We start from the raw sequence: 20,101 nt of genomic DNA on the forward strand, positions 1-20,101 counted from the left end.
TTTAAGCAAGCCAATAACACAATTAATGTCTGCATTGTGATTTCCAGAAATGAGGTTTATAGTGCAAGTACATAAAACTTCAACAACCATCCATTAATCAGACCTAATATGAGAGACCTGAAGGAAAGCACGTTCTCCTGCAAAACTAGTGATATCTAGATTAAATGTCTGTGCAAGAATGTTACTTGACTTGGCCAGTTGCCACAGCGGCTGATATCCGTGTCATTAAAATGCCATCATAGTTACTTTGCTACTTCTGTACTTACTTATTGTCATCCATCATCTTGACTGTGACTGTGGGCGTAATTTAAATCTGCAAATAGCTGCCCCATAATTCTGCCCGCAAAGATTGTATACAGTATTTCAGGCATTTTGTCAATTAATCAAATTTGTCCATTTACGAGCTTTACCGAAACGAGGAGGACTTGTTCTTTCTGTTATTTACTAGCTTACGGCATTGACGAACCTCTTTCATCTCTCAAATTTCATTTCCTGGTGTGTCATATTATTATACAAACTTCTAGCTCTGAGCTGAAAGTTCATTCAGGGGCCTGATGATGGGCCATGTTGCTTTACTGATAACAAAAAAATGTTGTGGTATTTTTAGACTCGAAATGCTAATATCACTCCTCGTTGACGAGAATACCTGGTTTGTTGTACTTTGAGGCAGATAAAAAGCCTTCAAGGATCATTTTTCCATTTTAACAGTAAGTGTTTATTCCCCGATGATATTCGTGCATCTGTAACTAATCCTGCCCAAACATTTACACTGTAATTGGAAAATCAAATGCTATCTGTAGTGTCAGCAAAGTCAATTTGAACTTTTCAGTTTGGCTTCTCATTCGTGACTGCCGCTGTTATTTCTCTGTGAGAGGCTAATCAGAAGCATCTTATTAATATGCATCAAAGAGCCGTGGTGTAATTTTTGTAATTAGGCGAGTGTTTATGCTTAGGGTTTTTTTCTCGTCTACGCTGCACAGTTCTTCCAGCATTTGCTGTGGTGATATTCTCTCTCATTACACCGTACAAGTGCACACATGTAAATCTTGACTGCCACCTCAGGTTATAGATGAAAAAGTTGAGCTGTTATAAGACAAGGAGACATTGTGATGGTTTGATAGGAAGGATGTTTTACTTTATCAAAGTTTTTTATGTCTGTATCAGTTTGACTTTACACCACACAAGGCACCAGTATGTAGAGGTTTTCACATGTGGCACCAAATATGTTGTTTTGCGTTTTTGTCACGCTTCACCTAAGGTGTGCGTGAAAGTGTCAGATGACACTATTCTTCTCTGATTGTGGGGCACCAGCCAGGAATTTAACCATGACAGTACAGGCCAGAGACTCAAAAGAACAAGGAGTGTCTTTTAAAAGGGTACATTTATCCCTTTCCGATGAGGAGATTGCAGTTCTTGCATGCCTGTGCTGTGATCGGCTACTGGCATCAGAGGGGGCACACAAGTGTGGCCCATCCTTCTTTCCCCCTGTGGAACTCATTTGCATAAAAGCAGGGGTTCTCAAACTTTTTGGGTCCATGGACCCCTTAGAGGGGAGAAACTTTTCCAAGGACCAACTAATAATTATAACAGTGATTAAGCATATGGTTGCTACAGTTTGTACTCTAGTAATCAAAAAGCATGTCTAATTAATTAAAATTATACAACATATACAGTTTAACAAAAGTTAAATATTTAGGGCCAAATGAAATCCTTTTTATTCTGTAATTTTTTCCCTCCTATTTTAATAGTTGAATTCAATTTTAATAATCAAGAAGCATGTCTAATTAATTAAATACAAAAAACTTTAACTACTTTTTTAAAAAAAAATCTTTATGTATATAAATATATATATGTATGTAATATATATATATATATATATATATATATATATATATATATATATATATATATATATATATATATATATGTCAATCCATCTTCTTTCGCTTATCTGGGGCCGGGTCGCGGGGACAGCAGTCTAAGCAGAGACTCCAGACTTCCCTCTCCCTAGACACTTCCTCCAGCTCTTCCGGGGGAATACCGAGGCATTCCCAGGCCAGTCGGGAGACATAATCCCTCCAGCATGACCTCCCGGTGGGACGCGCACCTCCCCGGGAAGGTGACTAGGAGGCATCTGGAACAGATTCCCAAGCCACCTCAGCTGGCTCCTCTCGATGTGGAGGAGCAGCGGCTCTACTCTGAGCTCCTCCTGAGTGACGAGCTCCTCACCCTATCTCTAAGGGAGCGCCCAGCCACCCTGTGGAGAAAGCTCATTTCGGCCACCTGTATCCGGGATCTTGTCCTTTCGGTCATGACCCACAGCTCATGTCCATAGGTGAGAGTAGGAACGTAGATCATCCGGTAAATTGAGAGCTTCGCCTTGCAGCTCAGCTCCTTATTCACCATGACAGACCGTACATCGACCGCGTTACTGCAGAAGCTGCACCGATCCTTCTGTCAATCTCCCTTTCTATCCTTCCCTCACTCATGAACAAGACCCCCAGATACTTGAACTCCTCCACTTGAGACAGGAACTCTCCACCAACCTGAAGCGGGCAAGCCACCCTTTTCCGACTGAGAACCATGGCCTCGGACTTGGAGGTGCTGATTCTCATCCCAGCCGCTTCACACTCGGCTCCAAACCGTCTCAGTGCACGCTGAAGGTCCTGGTCTGATGAGGCCAACATGACAACATTGTAAGTACCTGTCTGGTCAGACAGGTCAATTTAGCTCAAAAATAATTATTAATTAATTTATAGGGAATCTTAAAGGTGCAGTGTGTGACTTTTAGCGACATCTAGCGGTTCGGTTGCGAGTTTACACTAAGGGCTCAGCCCACCGCTCACCCCTCCCTTTCGAAGAAGCTACCGTGTCTCAAACGGGACAAACATCGTCGTCTGAGACAGCAGAGAATAGCCAGAGTAAACCAAGTTTCTGTACCACAGTCCATTATAAACGACATCATGGATAAAGTTTACAAAGCCATAGTCAGGTGAGGATCAAGGGTCTTAATACGTAATATAATAATAGTAATTAGTTGATTGTCTCACGAACGTAACCAGCTCATTTCTCCCCACATAGAAAACCCATAATACAGCGAGGGAGAAGAACATGAAACTATGCAACTATATATTTTTTCTAACAGGGTAGTAAAAGTTTAGCTGTCTAATATGAGCTGTTACTGTGGCTGAGCTGGTTAAAGCGTTAAGCCTTGTTTATACTGGACGCGTCCACATGAGCCCAAAGGTGCGTGCGGCAAAAATAACGTGAATGTAACAGCGCGCGCGCCTCCGCATCCCCTAGACACCATTTACTACACACAATAGGCTTTTTTTCTCTGATTTTGGAAACTCGATCGACTTAAAATACTTCCAAGATCGACGGGTTGGTGGTTCCTGTAACTGTTTTACAGTCAATGACAAGAGTGCTACTCAGCTGTCTCACGAACGTAACCAGCACATTTATCCCCACATAGCAAAGCCATAACACAGCGAGGGAGAAGAATTAAGTTACATGAAACAATCCAACTACATATTTTACACCACTGACAAGGGAAAAGTCATTACTCACGGTGTTTATGGCTAGCTTCTAGCTTTCTGCGGCTACTCTTTCAAGGTAGTGACGAAACGCGCTCTGTAACGCTGTTTGTTCGCTGTCGGCTACGGTAGAAACATGACGTCACAATATGTCGACCTTCATAGAAGGGGATTCCCGCGCCTATGTAGATATAAATGCCTCATTCTAAGGTAATAAAAACATTACGGTTTATTAAGTAAGTTCTTTATACATCACTGAACACATAGTTATGGATGTCATATTGCATTTCTGTTAATAGATACTCAATTTTTTTACACATTGCACCTTTAAAAGAATCACTTAAACTGCCGAGAAAATTACTCGTCCTGTGTTCATTTGAACGGGCCGTAACTATCATCTCTAAAACGGATATAAATACTCAAACTATAGTGAAACACTATATATAAGCAAGGTAACTTAGATCAGCAGTTTATGACATTAAATTCGTAAGCACAAAACACAAGAGCAATTATCTTTAAAATACAAAGAATACTGTTTATTATTATTTGATTATTCTAACACATAAAACTAATATCTAACACAATAAGACGCACATGAACTGAACGTTCCTCGTTTGTGTTCAGTTTCTTCACCTGTGTTCAGTTAATTATCCCATTAGTCCCAGTTCTTTTAAGCCTTGTGTTTTCCCTCAGTGTTTGTTGGTCGTCGTCCTTGTATGGTTGTGTTACTGAATTCCTGGAGTTTATTTAGTTCCTGTATGTTCCTGAAGTTAATTTTGTAAATAAATCAACTACTTTGAAGTTCCTGCATCCTCGTCTTCAGCTACCTGCACACAACCTGACAGGGAGTATCTCGTTGTAGTCCCATTCGAGTCGTTTTTGTAGGCATTAAACTTCCTGATTTTTAAAAGACGATATCTCTGCTTATGTTGAACTTTCAGCGCAGCACCTTTGAAGATACTGTTCATGCACCAACAGCAACATTACACACTATTTAAATGAAAAAAGTGAAATCGCAATCAACCACCCCTTTAAGAACATATGATCGTATCGATAGGAATCAAGACACACTTTCATTCAAACATCTAATAGTTATAACGTGAACATGTGATCTAAGCATAATAGACGCATACAGAGGTGGTAGATACAATATAGGATTATGTAGTTGAACAATGTTTGATTAGAAGTCCGTCAATAATTGTTTTGGGATGATTTTATGTAATTTTAAAGTCTCAGTCTCTGTGGTTTTAAGAGATTTCAACCATGGGGTCATTCAGAGGAGGAGGTCTGCTTTCAATCCTCTTCCTTGAGTTCAAACAAACTCTGCTGTCATCTTGGTGGGTTCTGAGCCATGCCATCTCTGAACCAATCAGTCTTTTCCAAACTATCTAACGTTGATGACGTTCTCCTTTAGTTGGGCACATCCCTTTGAAGGTTTAGAACTGGCTGGAGCCCACTCCATTTATGGCCCGAGATTAGACTGGTGTTTTGGGGGTCTGGAATGTTGAGTTTTGTGTGGAATTATGTTTGAACGAATCACCTGGAAGATTCCTTTGTGTCTTGTTCGCCCTCAATTCCTACAACATCATCCGCAAAAAGTAGAGATGAAATCGTGTGGTCCCCAAAACTGTCACCCTCCTGCCCCTGGCTGCGCCTAGAAATTCTGTTCATAATTTTTATGGTGACAAAGGGCAGCCCTAATGGAGTCCCACATGCACAGAGAACACGTCTGACTTACTGCCGGCAATGCAAACCAAGCTCCTACTCCGGTCGTACAGGGACCGGAAAGCCCTTAACAGAGAGCCCCGGACCCCATACTCCCAGATCACCCCCCCACAGGATGCCGCGAGGGACACAGTCGCACTGTTCCTCCTGAATCCGAGTTTCTACTAACGGCTGAATTTTCCTCTCTAGTACCCTGGCATAGACTTTCCCGGGGAGGCTGAGAAGTGTGAAAGAGGGACCATCACCCCGGTCTACCAGTCCAGAGGTACTGTCCCCAACCGCCACGCGATGCTGCAGAGCTGTGTTAGCCAAGACAGCCCCACAACATCCAGAGACTTGAGGTACTCAGGACGGATCTCATCCACCCCCCGTGCCTTGCCACGAGGAGCTTCTTGACTACCTCTGTGACTTGTCTGCGGCTGCAGTCCGCTGCCTCTGAAGTCCCACAAGCCAGCCAGGCCTGATAGGACTCCTTCTTCAGCTTGACGGCATCCTTGACAGGCATCTGACACCTTGCGGTCACAACTCCGGGCGGCTGCGTCGACAATGGAGGTAAAGAACATGGTCCAAACGTTCCCAACAGACCCTCACAGTACGTTTGGGTCTGCAGAGTCTGTCCAGCTTCCTCCCTCGCCATCGGCTCCAACTCACCACCAGGTGGTGATCAGTTGACAGCTCCCACCCTCTCTTCACCCAAATGTGTCCAAGACATGCGACCGGAGGTCGGATGAAACGATATATATCATTAATATTATTATTACTGTGAGAATAACATTCTACCATACAATAGTAATATATTTATTTGATAATTTCAATAAGTTCAACCGAACTTTTATTTTGACGGGTTGTTGTGAAGACCTTTGATTGAGTTGACCTGCTTTGATCGTGCATGTATGATATGATGATTGTTTAATCAAATGAAATGGTGAAGTGACTTTCAGAGCAGAGATTAAGTCCATGTCTTTATGTCCTTATATAGTGTGAGACGGCAGAAGAAAAAAATTAAGCTCATGCTTGTTTATAGATGAAAAGGTTTGCGTGCCACGTTCATTTACACAGAGACGCGCTGAACATGCAGACTTCATATTTAAATAGCAGTCTTTTTGAGCTTTAATATTCACAGACGTAAGTTCACAGTCCTACTCTTGATGTACGGTATTTATCCAAAATTTGACATTAAATGTTTATGACTGGATTCTGTCCGCTAGGATAGGATCTGGTCAAGATAGGGTGACCAAATGCCCCTTCCTTGGCTCAGTCTGTCTTCAGAAATGTTCATTATATAGAGTTAAAAAACATTTATCACATTTCCACAAAAATTTTAAGCAGCACAACTGCTTTTAACATTGATATTGATAATAAAAAATGTTTCTTTGAGTCTCATGTGACACTGAAGACTGGTAATGATGTTGAAAATTCAACTTTCAACTAAAACAATTTTATCTGACAGAGTACGATATACCATCACAACACTGTATTGACCGTTGGCCAAAAAAAAAAATGTATATCAGATAGATCATTGGAAAATGTGTATAATAAAGTTTAAAATCATTTCTGTTAATATCTTCAGCTTCCCTGTTATCCACAGATGATGAGTATTATAACTACATATACTCATTTTGTTCTCTTATATTCAACATAAATAATACATGTTATCTCTCCACAGATTTTTTAACAATAGCTACAATACTGGGGACCGGGATCCTGGGTATGTAAAAGCTTAGTGTGCAATTCAAAATAGAACAAATGGCATTATGCTGCAGCTGAAATATCATCGAGTCATTGTTATTTTTTTGCACAGCACATAAGACAGATGTTTACTGACATCATCGGATCCACAGCAGTTCAAAAAAGAAAAGAAAAAGGGACTGTTGAAGATTTTATTTTCTTTAATTAACTATTGGAATGGGAAAGGAAGGAATAAAATCCATGCATGAGACCATTAGCAGGCAAAATTAAGTTAAACATAATTTCTCAATGGGTTTTCAGCAAGACTATATTCTGTTTCGTTAATGATATACCCAGACTTTATGGTCTGAACTGTAGCAGATATATATATATATATATTTATAAGACACGCAATTACATGGTGCATTGAATTTAACTGTTCTGTTTTCAGTGAGATTTAATAGTTGTTAAAAACGAAATTTCCTCCTATCTGAGTTAAATCATTTTAAAGTGTTCTTCTAGCCATAATAAAATTACCACCATCAAATGATTCAGTCTAGAGATAATATCTGATATGAGTGGCTGAATATGTTTGCTTTAATATAAGGCCTTGCAGATAAATTCAGAATACAGCAGATTCTGCCATGCCAAACTATTCAGATAATGTGCTTTTTGCAGGACTGCCGGTAACAATTGCTCGGGCAGGTCTGGAGCCTTTCCTGATCTCCTTTCTTACAGGCTTTCTAGTGCAGGTAAGAAGTTTGTTCTTTTTTCCCTGTTGTATTTGTTTATTCTGACATTGTTTGGCAGTTTTGCATTCTTGGCTTAATTTCACACTAGTTTAACATTTCAAAAGAGACATGGTTTTTCAAAACAGTTTTGTTTCTTCTGGAAATTATAAGGTGGCTCCTTTTTTATTCCTATTTTCATCTTCCTCTTTTATTGAACCATTTTCTGACATTTGATAGAGTTGATTTTGACTTCAAAGTATAGTTCTAAAGCAGATATTTCGTTTTGATAATAACATGACATTGCGACTGACATTTGTCTTGTTTGACATTTAAGAGAGACTTATTGTAAAATATGTCTGAATTAAAACGCTTGCTGCTTTGAAAAATGTCCTTATGGTGCTGTCTTTGATTCTTTTCAAAATACAGTTGCTCTTTTAGAACTGTTTTGCTCTTTCACAAATAGTTTGCTGGCAGGTTAATTGTAAACAAAAGATGCATTGACTCCAAACCAGTTGACTCTGACTCCAAATCAGTGGCCACTGAACTCCACAGAATATGTTCAGCAGATTTGGAATGACAACTATTCATTAAGACCTACACACATTTAAATTAGCCAGTCAGCCTTTAAGAGGACACTGGCATATATTAATGGCTTCAAATCTAACAGACATTTTTTCTTAAATTTTCTCTCAAAATTAGATAATATTGTGTCTGCAATGAGTGATTCACAATGATGTTTTTTATTTCCTTTTTAGGCACTGCTCATATACCTGTTTGTAGATTTGCTGCAGCGATGCCGTTTAGCCCAACTTGAGGCACTGAAGGTAAAAATGATAGTCAGTCTTTGTAAATGTACACTACTGTTCAAAGGTTTGAAAAACGGTAAAATTTTCTTTTACCTTTAAACAAGTTAATATTTTTAATCAACAGGGATGCATTAAATTGATAAAAATGTGACAGTATTAAACAGTTATTTGAAATTTTAACAATGTTTTTAAATATTAATTGTTTACTGTATTACTAATCGAATAAATGCAGCCTTGGTGAGCAAAAGAGACTGTTAAAAAAATAAAAAAATAAAAAAATTAAAATGTACCAACCCCAAACATTTAAATGGTAGTGTATATGGATTAGTAGCTTTGTAAATACATGACAAATCTAATTGCAATCACAAATCAGGCAAATGCATAATGGCTAGGTTACTAATAGAATAATATTATAGAAGTACCTTTTATAATAATAAAAGGTACTTTGGTGTTCTGTGGTAGACTGCAGCGACGGAAAGGATCTTAATGGAGGAAGTCGGTTCTGAAGAACCTCCGACACTTAATGCAGAAGAGGAAGAGGATGGGGAGGAAGTGGAAGAGGCAGGTATGTCAGATAAAAAGATACATTACAATAGTATAGATGTAGTTCAAAGCACTGTTGATGCTATATAAATATTAAGAGTGGTGCTGTGGGTGAGCTGTGCACTGCTTTGCGACAAAGCCTCACATTGAAATGATCGTAATCCCATCAGCATACACCAAAACTACTGAATCAAGTTGATAAAACACATGGGTAAGGCCATGTGTTTATCATGAATCATAGCTTAGTGATGGCTGGGAATGAAGCATCCAACCCTAAGAAGGTTTTTATAATGACTGTTCCCTAAATTATTTATTTTTTAGGTAACACTTTATTTCGATTGTCCACTTTAGACATTGTACTAACTACTGTATAAGTAACTTTACAACTACATCTAAAATACCCATCATTAGAGTAGTAGACTGTCTGCTTAATATCTGCTAACACTTAATTTTGATGGTCCTCCAACAGACATTCTACTGACTATAAGTAACTTTGCAACTAACCTAACCCTAACATCTAAGCCTTACCTAACAGTCTACTTCAGTCCACTAATACTCTCATTAGAGTTAGTTGACATGTAGTGGCAAAGTTGAAGTAAACAAAATAAGGATTTTTTTCTTTTTCATTTAATTACATTTTTATTTTACTTTATTTAATTGATTTTATTTTATAATTTCATGCGAAATATGCCGGTTGTTCAAATGTTTGATGAAGGTCTTGACTGAAAAGTTGCTAATGAAGATTTGCAAGTTATGATAGTTCAGAGGTTTTTTTTGAGTCGTTCGATTTTTAATGTAATTAGAATGAGAAGAATATTCTATGTTTTAATATCCTGCAATTTGGCTTTGACTCCTACGTCTTTACACTACTTGTACAATAATATTATCCCCAAATATAATATTATGATATAAAATACACTGTAAAAAATTAGGTGTTTGCTGAACTTAAACATAATGAAGACAACTGTTTTTGTTGTTTCATCTTGTTTTTTTTTATGAATTAATGTCATTTTTTTAAGTAAATGTCTTGTCTTGACTGAACCTACAAGGGTAACAATCAGATAACTGATGATTTTGAGTAGATGACCAAACTCTTCTTGACATCAGAATTAATCTGTGGTTCTGCGGTGTCAAATTATTTGTTCAAAGTACAAATATTCCCTAAATGATATACTGTATATGTATATATATATAATTGGTCATCTTGTTTAATGTCAATGTTTTGGGTGTGTTTCAGTTCGGTTTCTAGGGCTGGACCAGAATATTCGAATATTCGAATATTCGTTCGGTGGGTTGGTATTCGATTTGAAAATTTGACATTCGAATATTCGTTTTTTTTTTTTTTTTGCACACCTGGGATCCCCCGCGAAACGGTTCTCACTCGCGCTTGAATAAGGCCGGCGACACACTGGCTGCATGGCGTGAGCGTCTCAGCTATGTGGCATGTACGTTTTTATTTCAGCTCCCATGTTAACAGGTTGGAGTTTGCACACTGCCTCGAGCCACGCGGAAAATGCGTGCATGCTAGAAATAGAACCGACGCCTAACTGCAACGGGAGTGTTCTCTGGCTAGAGCGCAGAACAGCGGAGTTTGTATGGACCGAAGTGCATGCCTGAGCTTGTGTTTTGGGTTAAGCTGCGTTGCTTTGACATTGTGGAAAATAGAATAATAGAAACAAAATGTATTAGCCTTTTAACCGTTATTATCAATCTAAATTAATCTCGTTTTTAATTTAACTTAATTTCGTTTTTCTTTATTTAAATTTTGTTTTTTCTTTATTTAAGTTTCATTTTTCTTTATTTAAATTTTGTTTTTTCTTTATTTAAGTTTCATTTTTCTTTATTTAAATTTCGTTTTTCTTTATTTAAGTTTCGTTTTTCTTTATTTAAGTTTCGTTTTTCTTTATTTAAATTTATTTTTTTCTTTATTTAAATTTCGTTTTTCCTTATTTAAATTAATTTTTTTCTTTATTTAAATTTCGTTTTTCTTTATTTAAATCTACCCTTTACTGTGTCAGTTATTTGTTAGTCAGAAAAATGAAGATGAAGAGAGAGAGAGTGTGAGTCGCGACGGCGAACACACAATCTCAGCAGCGTAAAAAGATATTGACGCCGGAAAGTGTAGCAGGTACGGCGGCTGAAGGCGGCGAGGTGAAGGCTAGCGGCTTCAGGCTCGAAGGCTCGTCCCGCAGAAGGCTTACAGTCTGACGGCGCGGTTTCTCACTCTGGATCCAGCGATGCGTGAGCTTCGCTGAAGAGATGAAAATCTGTTTGTATCAGCCTGTCGAGCGTATTTATAGGCCATGGCCACGTCTATTCTGGCGGGATGTGACGAAATGGGTACCCATTGGTTATCACGTCACGCAGGGCCTCTCTTGATAGGCTGCTGCTGTTGCCGCAGGGCAGCCAATAGGCGCGCGAGCAGTCTTGCCTATGTCTGCATGCTGCCACACAGCGTTTTACATGGATTCAAAATTAAGGATAATTTTTGGCTTCAATATCTCATGGAAAAGAGGTTTTCCCCGTAGCGTAAGATATTACGCAGTAAACGAGATACTCTTGTAAGAGAACCAACTTGTTAATGTTGGCTTGCAGAAGTGTGATCATGGTTTTCTTGGTGCTAAATCTAGCCTTGGAGAATATCCTTTCTGATGGTGTGCATCCACACTTTAGATTTTCTTATCCCAGACATTTTTAAAGATTTAAATCCCTGCCGCCAAACGCTCCTCTTTCGGTCACGGATCGAAAGTGAAACTTAAATCTGTCACGGGGTGTTTGGATTTATTCACGCACGTTAAAAATATTTATTAAAATCTTCTTCCTTTGCACATTTGTATTTACAGCATTATCATAATAGGCTCCTATATTAACGTATTGACAGAAAATCGGTAGTTTTATGTGAAATCAGACATTAAGCACCCTTATATAACCTCTGCGAAGATTCGACCGTGAGATTGGTAGTCGAATTAGGCTCCTTCTATCGATGCATCGAATCTTCGACTATTCGGGGTCACCCCAATTGTACACATAGGTCTACACTCTTTCACAGACATATTCACGTTTAAACTCAATACACATAAAAAAAAAACATATTATTCAATGCATTACTTCTAGATAGATGTATATATTAAGTTGCTCAAGCAAGTGGCAAAACATTTAAACGTGTAGGCCTACTTATGTTAAAATCGCAAACATTTTAAATTAGAACATATAATTGACAAAAACAGCTCTCTCATACCTTTTCTTTTGCATTTAAATCTTTTTTACAATAAATATTGTGGGTCACAAATTACTTGTTTTTCGGCCTCCACGAAGAGACGAGTACATCCATTATGTTGCGTTGTTGAGGTACTATGTAGTTTTCCTTGCATTAATTACCCCGGGCTTAAAGTTAAAAAGAAAATGACTAAACAATAGTAGTATAATTTAATTAAATGCATTTATGGTGAGATTACTATATTTTCATGTCAATCCATGTTCATTCTCACCACAAACCGGTCACTTTAATTTGCAGCACAGCAGAAATAGACTCAGTGCGGAAACGATCGCTGCACTGCTGTATACGCACCGCACCTGGAATGCACTGACGGACCGCATCCGCGTGCATTGTGATAGCTCTAACCTGTTAAAATGAGTACGGAAAAAAATACGCACCACATACGCACTGCAAACGGAGTATGTGTGAAACAGGCGTTAGCATAAAAGACAGCAAACAAAGTTAAGTCTGATACAGAGAAAGGGATCGATGGCCGGCCAGCCCGGGTTTGTTTTTAGGAGAAATAGAAAATTAACATTTATATTTCTTATATAAACGAAAGACTTATGTTACAGACATATGAAAGACAACATTTCGTTGACTAGTTTTGGATAGATTATACATTTTTCCTCTAAAATATTTGCCACCTTAAATAAGCTTTTGTTTGCCAATTTTTGTTCATATGTTAGATAGCCTATAGTATGTTTTGTCAAAAAGTAGTAATCAAAAGTAATCAAATAATATGTTATTATGTGTTTGTTCCAATGTAGCCTAGGCTATATCCAAAGTAATGAATCCTTAACTTTGAAATATGTATGATAAAATGTATACTTTAATTTTTACAAAGAAAGATTGCACTTTTGTTGCAATTTGCAATTTTGTTTATTGACACAATTGTTGTTGTAATTGTAACATTTTTAATAAAATATATATTTACAAGGTAGATGTAAACAAACTATTTAAAGGTAAATATAAGCCTTTTCTTTAAATAATTTTTATTGAGTTTTATTAGTGACAAATTTGGGGAGAGGATACATATTCCAAAACTGAAAATACAGTATGAGAATTAACTGCACAATTACTAGACATGGAAAAATATTTTAAAAAAATGAGATGTGAACCAATTTGGTAGAATGTCTTGTGGACACATACTTAGTATGTGTTTTGTGACCTTATTTCAGAAACTTTATTTTTTATTTTTTTCAATAACCATGCATAAACAATATTCCCTCAAAAATACAAACATGTACATACATGTTGCTCACATATTATGGTTGTCCTGTTTGTGCTGAATAGAGATTAATTACACCTTTGCCATTAATATGTTTATAAGCAACTGAAAAAAGCACAAATGTCAGGGCATGTCAGAACATCTCAAGGACCCCAAAAACCCCTTAGACCCCAGAGGGTTAAATATGCGAATGTTGTAGCCTACACCTCCCCATAACAAACTTTCAAGACTATCAATTTTATAAATGACCAACTTCTAAAAACAAATGTATAGTTGTATTTGTAAAGAATTGCTCGCTTTGGAGCCGATGCTGTGACACTGTACAAACGCTTCCAGTGTGAATACTCTCACGTGTCTGCAGCTGCAGTGACGATATAGTTACGCTGACGCGCTGCTTAAGCGCCGCTCACACTTGCGGTGTGAAAAAATGCCAGGCGAGTCCTCAGAGTCACCATGGCAATAGCTCGCTCAGCGGGCGCGAGAGCTGCATGATCCTTACCTAGGCGGGAAACGCAGATGAAATGGCGGTCCCCGTCGCTGAGTGCGGCTCGGCACGAGCCACAGGAACGAAGCATCTTTAAAAAGACGCTGCTCTTTTAGATGAAGAGAGAGAGAGTGTGAGTGCGACGGCGAACACACAATCTCAGCAGTGTAAAAAGATATTGACGCCAGAAAGTGTAGCAGGTACGGCGGCTGAAGGCGGCGAGGTGAAGGCTAGCGGCTTCAGGCTCGAAGGCTCGTCCCGCAGAAGGCTTACAGTCTGACGGCGCGGTTTCTCACTCTGGATCCAGCGATGCGTGAGCTTCACTGAAGAGATGAAAATCTGTTTGTATCAGCCTGTCGAGCGTATTTATAGGCCATGGCCACGTCTATTCTGGCGGGATGTGATGAAATGGGTACCCATTGGTTATCACATCACGCAGGGCCTCTCTTGATAGGCTGCTGCTGTTGCCGCAGGGCAGCCAATAGGCGCGCGAGCAGTCTTGCCTATGTCTGCATGCTGCCACACAGCGTTTTACATGGATTCAAAATTAAGGATAATTTTTGGCTTCAATATCTCATGGAAAAGAGGTTTTCCCCGTAGCGTAAGATATTACGCAGTAAACGAGATACTCTCGTAAGAGAACCAACTTGTTAATGTTGGCTTGCAGAAGTGTGATCATGGTTTTCTTGGTGCTAAATCTAGCCTTGGAGAATATCCTTTCTGATGGTGTGCATCCACACTTTAGATTTTCTTATCCCAGACATTTTTAAAGATTTAAATCCCTGCCGCCAAAACGCTCCTCTTTCGGTCACGGATCGAAAGTGAAACTTAAATCTGTCACGGGGTGTTTGGATTTATTCACGCACGTTAAAAATATTTATTAAAATCTTCTTCCTTTGCACATTTGTATTTACAGCATTATCATAATAGGCTCCTATATTAACGTATTGACAGAAAATCGGTAGTTTTATGTGAAATCAGACATTAAGCACCCTTATATAACCTCTGCGAAGATTCGACCGTGAGATTGGTAGTCGAATTAGGCTCCTTCTATCGATGCATCGAATCTTCGACTATTCGGGGTCACCCCAATTGTACACATAGGTCTACACTCTTTCACAGACATATTCACGTTTAAACTCAATACACATAAAAAAAAAACATATTATTCAATGCATTACTTCTAGATAGATGTATATATTAAGTTGCTCAAGCAAGTGGCAAAACATTTAAACATGTAGGCCTACTTATGTTAAAATCGCAAACATTTTAAATTAGAACATATAATTGACAAAAACAGCTCTCTCATACCTTTTCTTTTGCATTTAAATCTTTTTTACAATAAATATTGTGGGTCACAAATTACTTGTTTTTCGGCCTCCACGAAGAGACGAGTACATCCATTATGTTGCGTTGTTGAGGTACTATGTAGTTTTCCTTGCATTAATTACCCCGGGCTTAAAGTTAAAAAGAAAATGACTGAACAATAGTAGTATAATTTAATTAAATGCATTTATGGTGAGATTACTATATTTTCATGTCAATCCATGTTCATTCTCACCACGAACCGGTCACTTTAATTTGCAGCACAGCAGAAATAGACTCAGTGCGGAAACGATCGCTGCACTGCTGTATACGCACCGCACCTGGAATGCACTGACGGACCGCATCCGCGTGCATTGTGATAGCTCTAACCTGTTAACATGAGTACGGAAAAAAATACGCACCACATACGCACTGCAAACGGAGTATGTGTGAAACAGGCGTTAGCATAAAAGACAGCAAACAAAGTTAAGTCTGATACAGAGAAAGGGATCGATGGCCGGCCAGCCCGGGTTTGTTTTTAGGAGAAATAGAAAATTAACATTTATATTTCTTATATAAACGAAAGACTTATGTTACAGACATATGAAAGACAACATTTCGTTGACTAGTTTTGGATAGATTATACATTTTTCCTCTAAAATATTTGCCACCTCAAATAAGCTTTTGTTTGCCAATTTTTGTTCATATGTTAGATAGCCTATAGTATGTTTTGTCAAAAAGTAGTAATCAAAAGTAATCAAATAATATGTTATTATGTGTTTGTTCCAATGTAGCCTAGGCTATATCCAAAGTAATGAATCCTTAACTTTGAAATATGTATGATAAAATGTATACTTTAGTTTTTACAAAGAAAGATTGCACTTTTGTTGCAATTTGCAATTTTGTTTATTGACACAATTGTTGTTGTAATTGTAACATTTTTAATAAAATATATATTTACAAGGTAGATGTAAACAAACTATTTAAAGGTAAATATAAGCCTTTTCTTTAAATAATTTTTATTGAGTTTTATTAGTGACAAATTTGGGGAGAGGATACATATTCCAAAACTGAAAATACAGTATGAGAATTAACTGCACAATTACTAGACATGGAAAAATATTTAAAAAAAATGAGATGTGAACCAATTTGGTAGAATGTCTTGTGGACACATACTTAGTATGTGTTTTGTGACCTTATTTCAGAAACTTTATTTTTTATTTTTTTCAATAACCATGCATAAACAATATTCCCTCAAAAATACAAACATGTACATACATGTTGCTCACATATTATGGTTGTCCTGTTTGTGCTGAATAGAGATTAATTACACCTTTGCCATTAATATGTTTATAAGCAACTGAAAAAAGCACAAATGTCAGGGCATGTCAGAACATCTCAAGGACCCCAAAAACCCCTTAGACCCCAGAGGGTTAAATATGCGAATGTTGTAGCCTACACCTCCCCATAACAAACTTTCAAGACTATCAATTTTATAAATGACCAACTTCTAAAAACAAATGTATAGTTGTATTTGTAAAGAATTGCTCGCTTTGGAGCCGATGCTGTGACACTGTACAAACGCTTCCAGTGTGAATACTCTCACGTGTCTGCAGCTGCAGTGACGATATAGTTACGCTGACGCGCTGCTTAAGCGCCGCTCACACTTGCGGTGTGAAACAGCCGTAAGTCCACCATTATGCTCTGTCCCGGTTCACGAAGAGTTTTAACTTAGCCCCCACTATGTCCACACTATCATCTCCAGGTATAGATCGAAGGGATGAAAAATTGTCCATATAAGGAAACAGATTGATTCAGCCCTAATTAGGAGGGGGCTTCAAATAACTGCTCCTACCCTTTACATTTACATTTTACATTTACTTTTAATAATTACATTTAAGCAATAGAAGCAATTAAACTGACAATAGGACAACAAAATGCAAGTGCTGCTAGTCTATTGCAGTACAAGTGAATTATTATTTTTTTTAATAGAAATGGAAAAGAATAGAAAAAGAAAGTGTTAGTATTAATGGATCAAGTGTTGCCGAAAAAGATACGTCTTCAGCAGTTTGTTGAAAATGGCTACGGATTCAGCAGCTTCAGTTGAGTTAGGCAAGTCATTCCATTCCATTGGAACTTTTTGTTCCAAGCCTGATGCTCCACCATGCATCTGGACCAACAATAGAAAATTGTCCATACCTAGACAATTGCCTGCCGGTCCCACCATTCAGCACCCTCTGATCTATCTCACTAATAGTGCTCAGCAACATACATTTAATTCGAATCTTTTACATCATCACTTTGCACTTTTGAACTGTCGATCAATTTCGGACAAAGCCCCTTATCTCAATGAAATGATCACTGACAATAAGCTTGACATTTTTCTTCTCACTGAAACTTGGCAAGTTCCTGAAGATTTTCTACAGTTAAATCTACTTACGCCAGATGGATATAAGTGTCTGTCTAGACCTCGACTCCATGGTAAAGGGGGTGGTCTCGCTATCATCCACCGTGATAACCTCCGTATCAAGCAACTTGACTTTCACGAAACCAATACATTTGAATACATGGTTTTGAAGGCTGACTCTCTCATAATTATCCTGCTCTATCGACCTCCTAAGGTCCTGTCCAACAACTTCTCTGAACTCAGTGAACTGTTGACCCTCGCCTGCTCATTGTCATTTCCCATTCTACTGCTTGGTGACTTTAATATTCATGTTGATGTTGTCTGCTCTAACACCAATCAGTTACTTTCTATCTTCGAATGTTTTAATCTTACTCAGCATGTAAATTTTCCAACTCATACGCGTGGTCATACCCTTGATTTGATCTGTACATCAAGAGCCAATATCTCTACCATCTCTTCTACTGACACTGGTATTTCTGATAATAAATTTCTTGATTTTAGTTTCAGCTTGCCTATGGGTAATGTTACGTTCCGGCTCAAGGAAGTAACAAAAGAAAGGGTTCAGAGTCCAAAAATATATTTAACAATATATTTATTTAAATCTAGGGGTAAGTAATAAAGAAAATAGTTGTTCAACAGTAAATAAACAAACACTTAAGAGGAAAACAATATGAAGGTCCAGCTCCTCAGCACAACTGCAGGCCCCCGGTAGACAGAGGGCAGACATCTTATATCCATCCACAAACTCAAGACAGGTGTGGATCCTTATCTGACAACCTATCAAAAGAGAGAAAAGACAAACAGAAAAAAACCCAAAACAAAACTAATCCGTAACACCTCCCCCCTTAAAAAGGGAGAGATTCTCGTTAGAAACTCTACCTTATACAATTTCCAACCCCAAAGCATACATAAGTTTATTGAGGAACAAAAACAACCCTACCGGAGTTAACACCAAGTCATTAACCATTACAACTTTCCCAACTCCCCGCATCTCTTGGTTTCGAAACCAGCAATCTCCCGGCGCCTGGAGAAAGCAAAATTAAGGAATAGAAAACCAAAGAAAGAAAAGAGAAGAGGAAAATGATTGTCAAAAGACTTATTCTCCACCACATGGGGCACGGGACAAGGCGTCAGCTAAGACATTATCTACGCCTTTCACATGACGAATCTCCAAAGCATAAGGCTGTAAGAAAAGAGACCACCTAATAAGACGCTGATTTGGATTCTGCAGAGAGTGAAGAAATGTAAGAGGGTTATGGTCGGTGTACACCACAGTGGGCATAGTCCCACAAGACACATAAACCTCAAAATGCTGCAGGGACCAGATCAACGCTAACGCCTCTTTCTCGATAGTCGAATAGTTGGTCTGATATGAATTGAATTTCCGTGAAAAATAGCTGACAGGGCGATCGATACCATTCTCATCAACCTGCAGCAGAACAGCTCCCGCTCCAACCTGACTAGCATCCACCTGAAGTTTGAATGGTTTATCAAGTCGAGGAGCTGTCAGAACAGGAGATGACGTGAGCAAGCGTTTAACATTCTCAAAGGCACTTTCACATTTTGGAGTCCACACAAATTTAGCCTTTGCTTGTAACAAATCCGTGAGCGGGGCAACAACAGAAGAAAAGTTGGGACAAAAACTCCTGTAATACCCAGCCATTCCTAAAAATCTCATCAATTCACGTTTAGTCTGAGGGCTAGGAAATTGGTCAATCGCTATGACTTTAGCACGTACAGGTCGCACTTTGCCCATTCCAACAACCTTGCCCAGGTAAGTCACAGTAGCCCTGGCAAACTCACACTTTGCCAGGTTAACTGTTAGTTTGGCATCTGACAATCGTTCAAACAGTGCACGAATTCGGATAAGGTGTTGATCCCATGTGTCACTATAAATAACAATGTCATCTAGGTACACGGCACAGCCCTCTAAACCAGCGGTCACTCTGTTCATTAGCCGCTGAAATGTAGCTGGAGCATTTCTAAGACCAAAACTCATTACGGTGTAAGAATATAGTCCAAACGGAGTAATGAAAGAGGAAATATCCTGTGCTCGGGTGGTCAAAGGCACTTGCCAGTACCCTTTGAGCAAATCAAATTTACTGACAAAAGTAGCTGATCCAACTTGGTCCGCACAATCTTCCATCCTAGGCAACGGGTATGAGTCAGGTCTAGTTAGAATATTTACTCGTCTATAGTCAGTGCAAAAACGCTGAGTGCCGTCTGGCTTTCCCACTAACAAACTAGGCGAAGCCCAATCTGAAAAGGAAGGCTTTGCTATGTTGTTTTCAAGCATGTAACTGACTTCAGCCTCCAATTTCTGACGTTTGTCAAACGATACACGATAAAATCGTTGCCGGACAGGTTTAACATCACCAACATCTATATCGTGTTCAATCAAGTGGGTAC

General features: G+C 38.5%; 1 protein-coding gene across 3 annotated transcripts in view; it reads left to right on the forward strand.

Moving 5' to 3' along the window:
* The window catches only part of LOC143711515 (uncharacterized), a 232,757-nt gene that overhangs the window by 3,350 nt on the left and 209,306 nt on the right, over positions 1 to 20,101 (forward strand). For all 3 annotated transcript variants that reach the window (XM_077203077.1, XM_077203076.1, XM_077203078.1), the window contains exons 2-5: positions 6,928 to 6,969; positions 7,608 to 7,681; positions 8,416 to 8,484; positions 8,929 to 9,031. In XM_077203077.1, the coding sequence (XP_077059192.1) occupies positions 6,928 to 6,969; positions 7,608 to 7,681; positions 8,416 to 8,484; positions 8,929 to 9,031 (288 nt within the window). The remainder of the gene's footprint in view (positions 1 to 6,927; positions 6,970 to 7,607; positions 7,682 to 8,415; positions 8,485 to 8,928; positions 9,032 to 20,101) is intronic.

This window comes from Siphateles boraxobius, unplaced genomic scaffold (assembly GCF_051911475.1).
Source record: "Siphateles boraxobius isolate OS27281-9 unplaced genomic scaffold, OSU_SipBor_1 5, whole genome shotgun sequence".
NCBI lineage: Eukaryota > Metazoa > Chordata > Actinopteri > Cypriniformes > Leuciscidae > Siphateles > Siphateles boraxobius.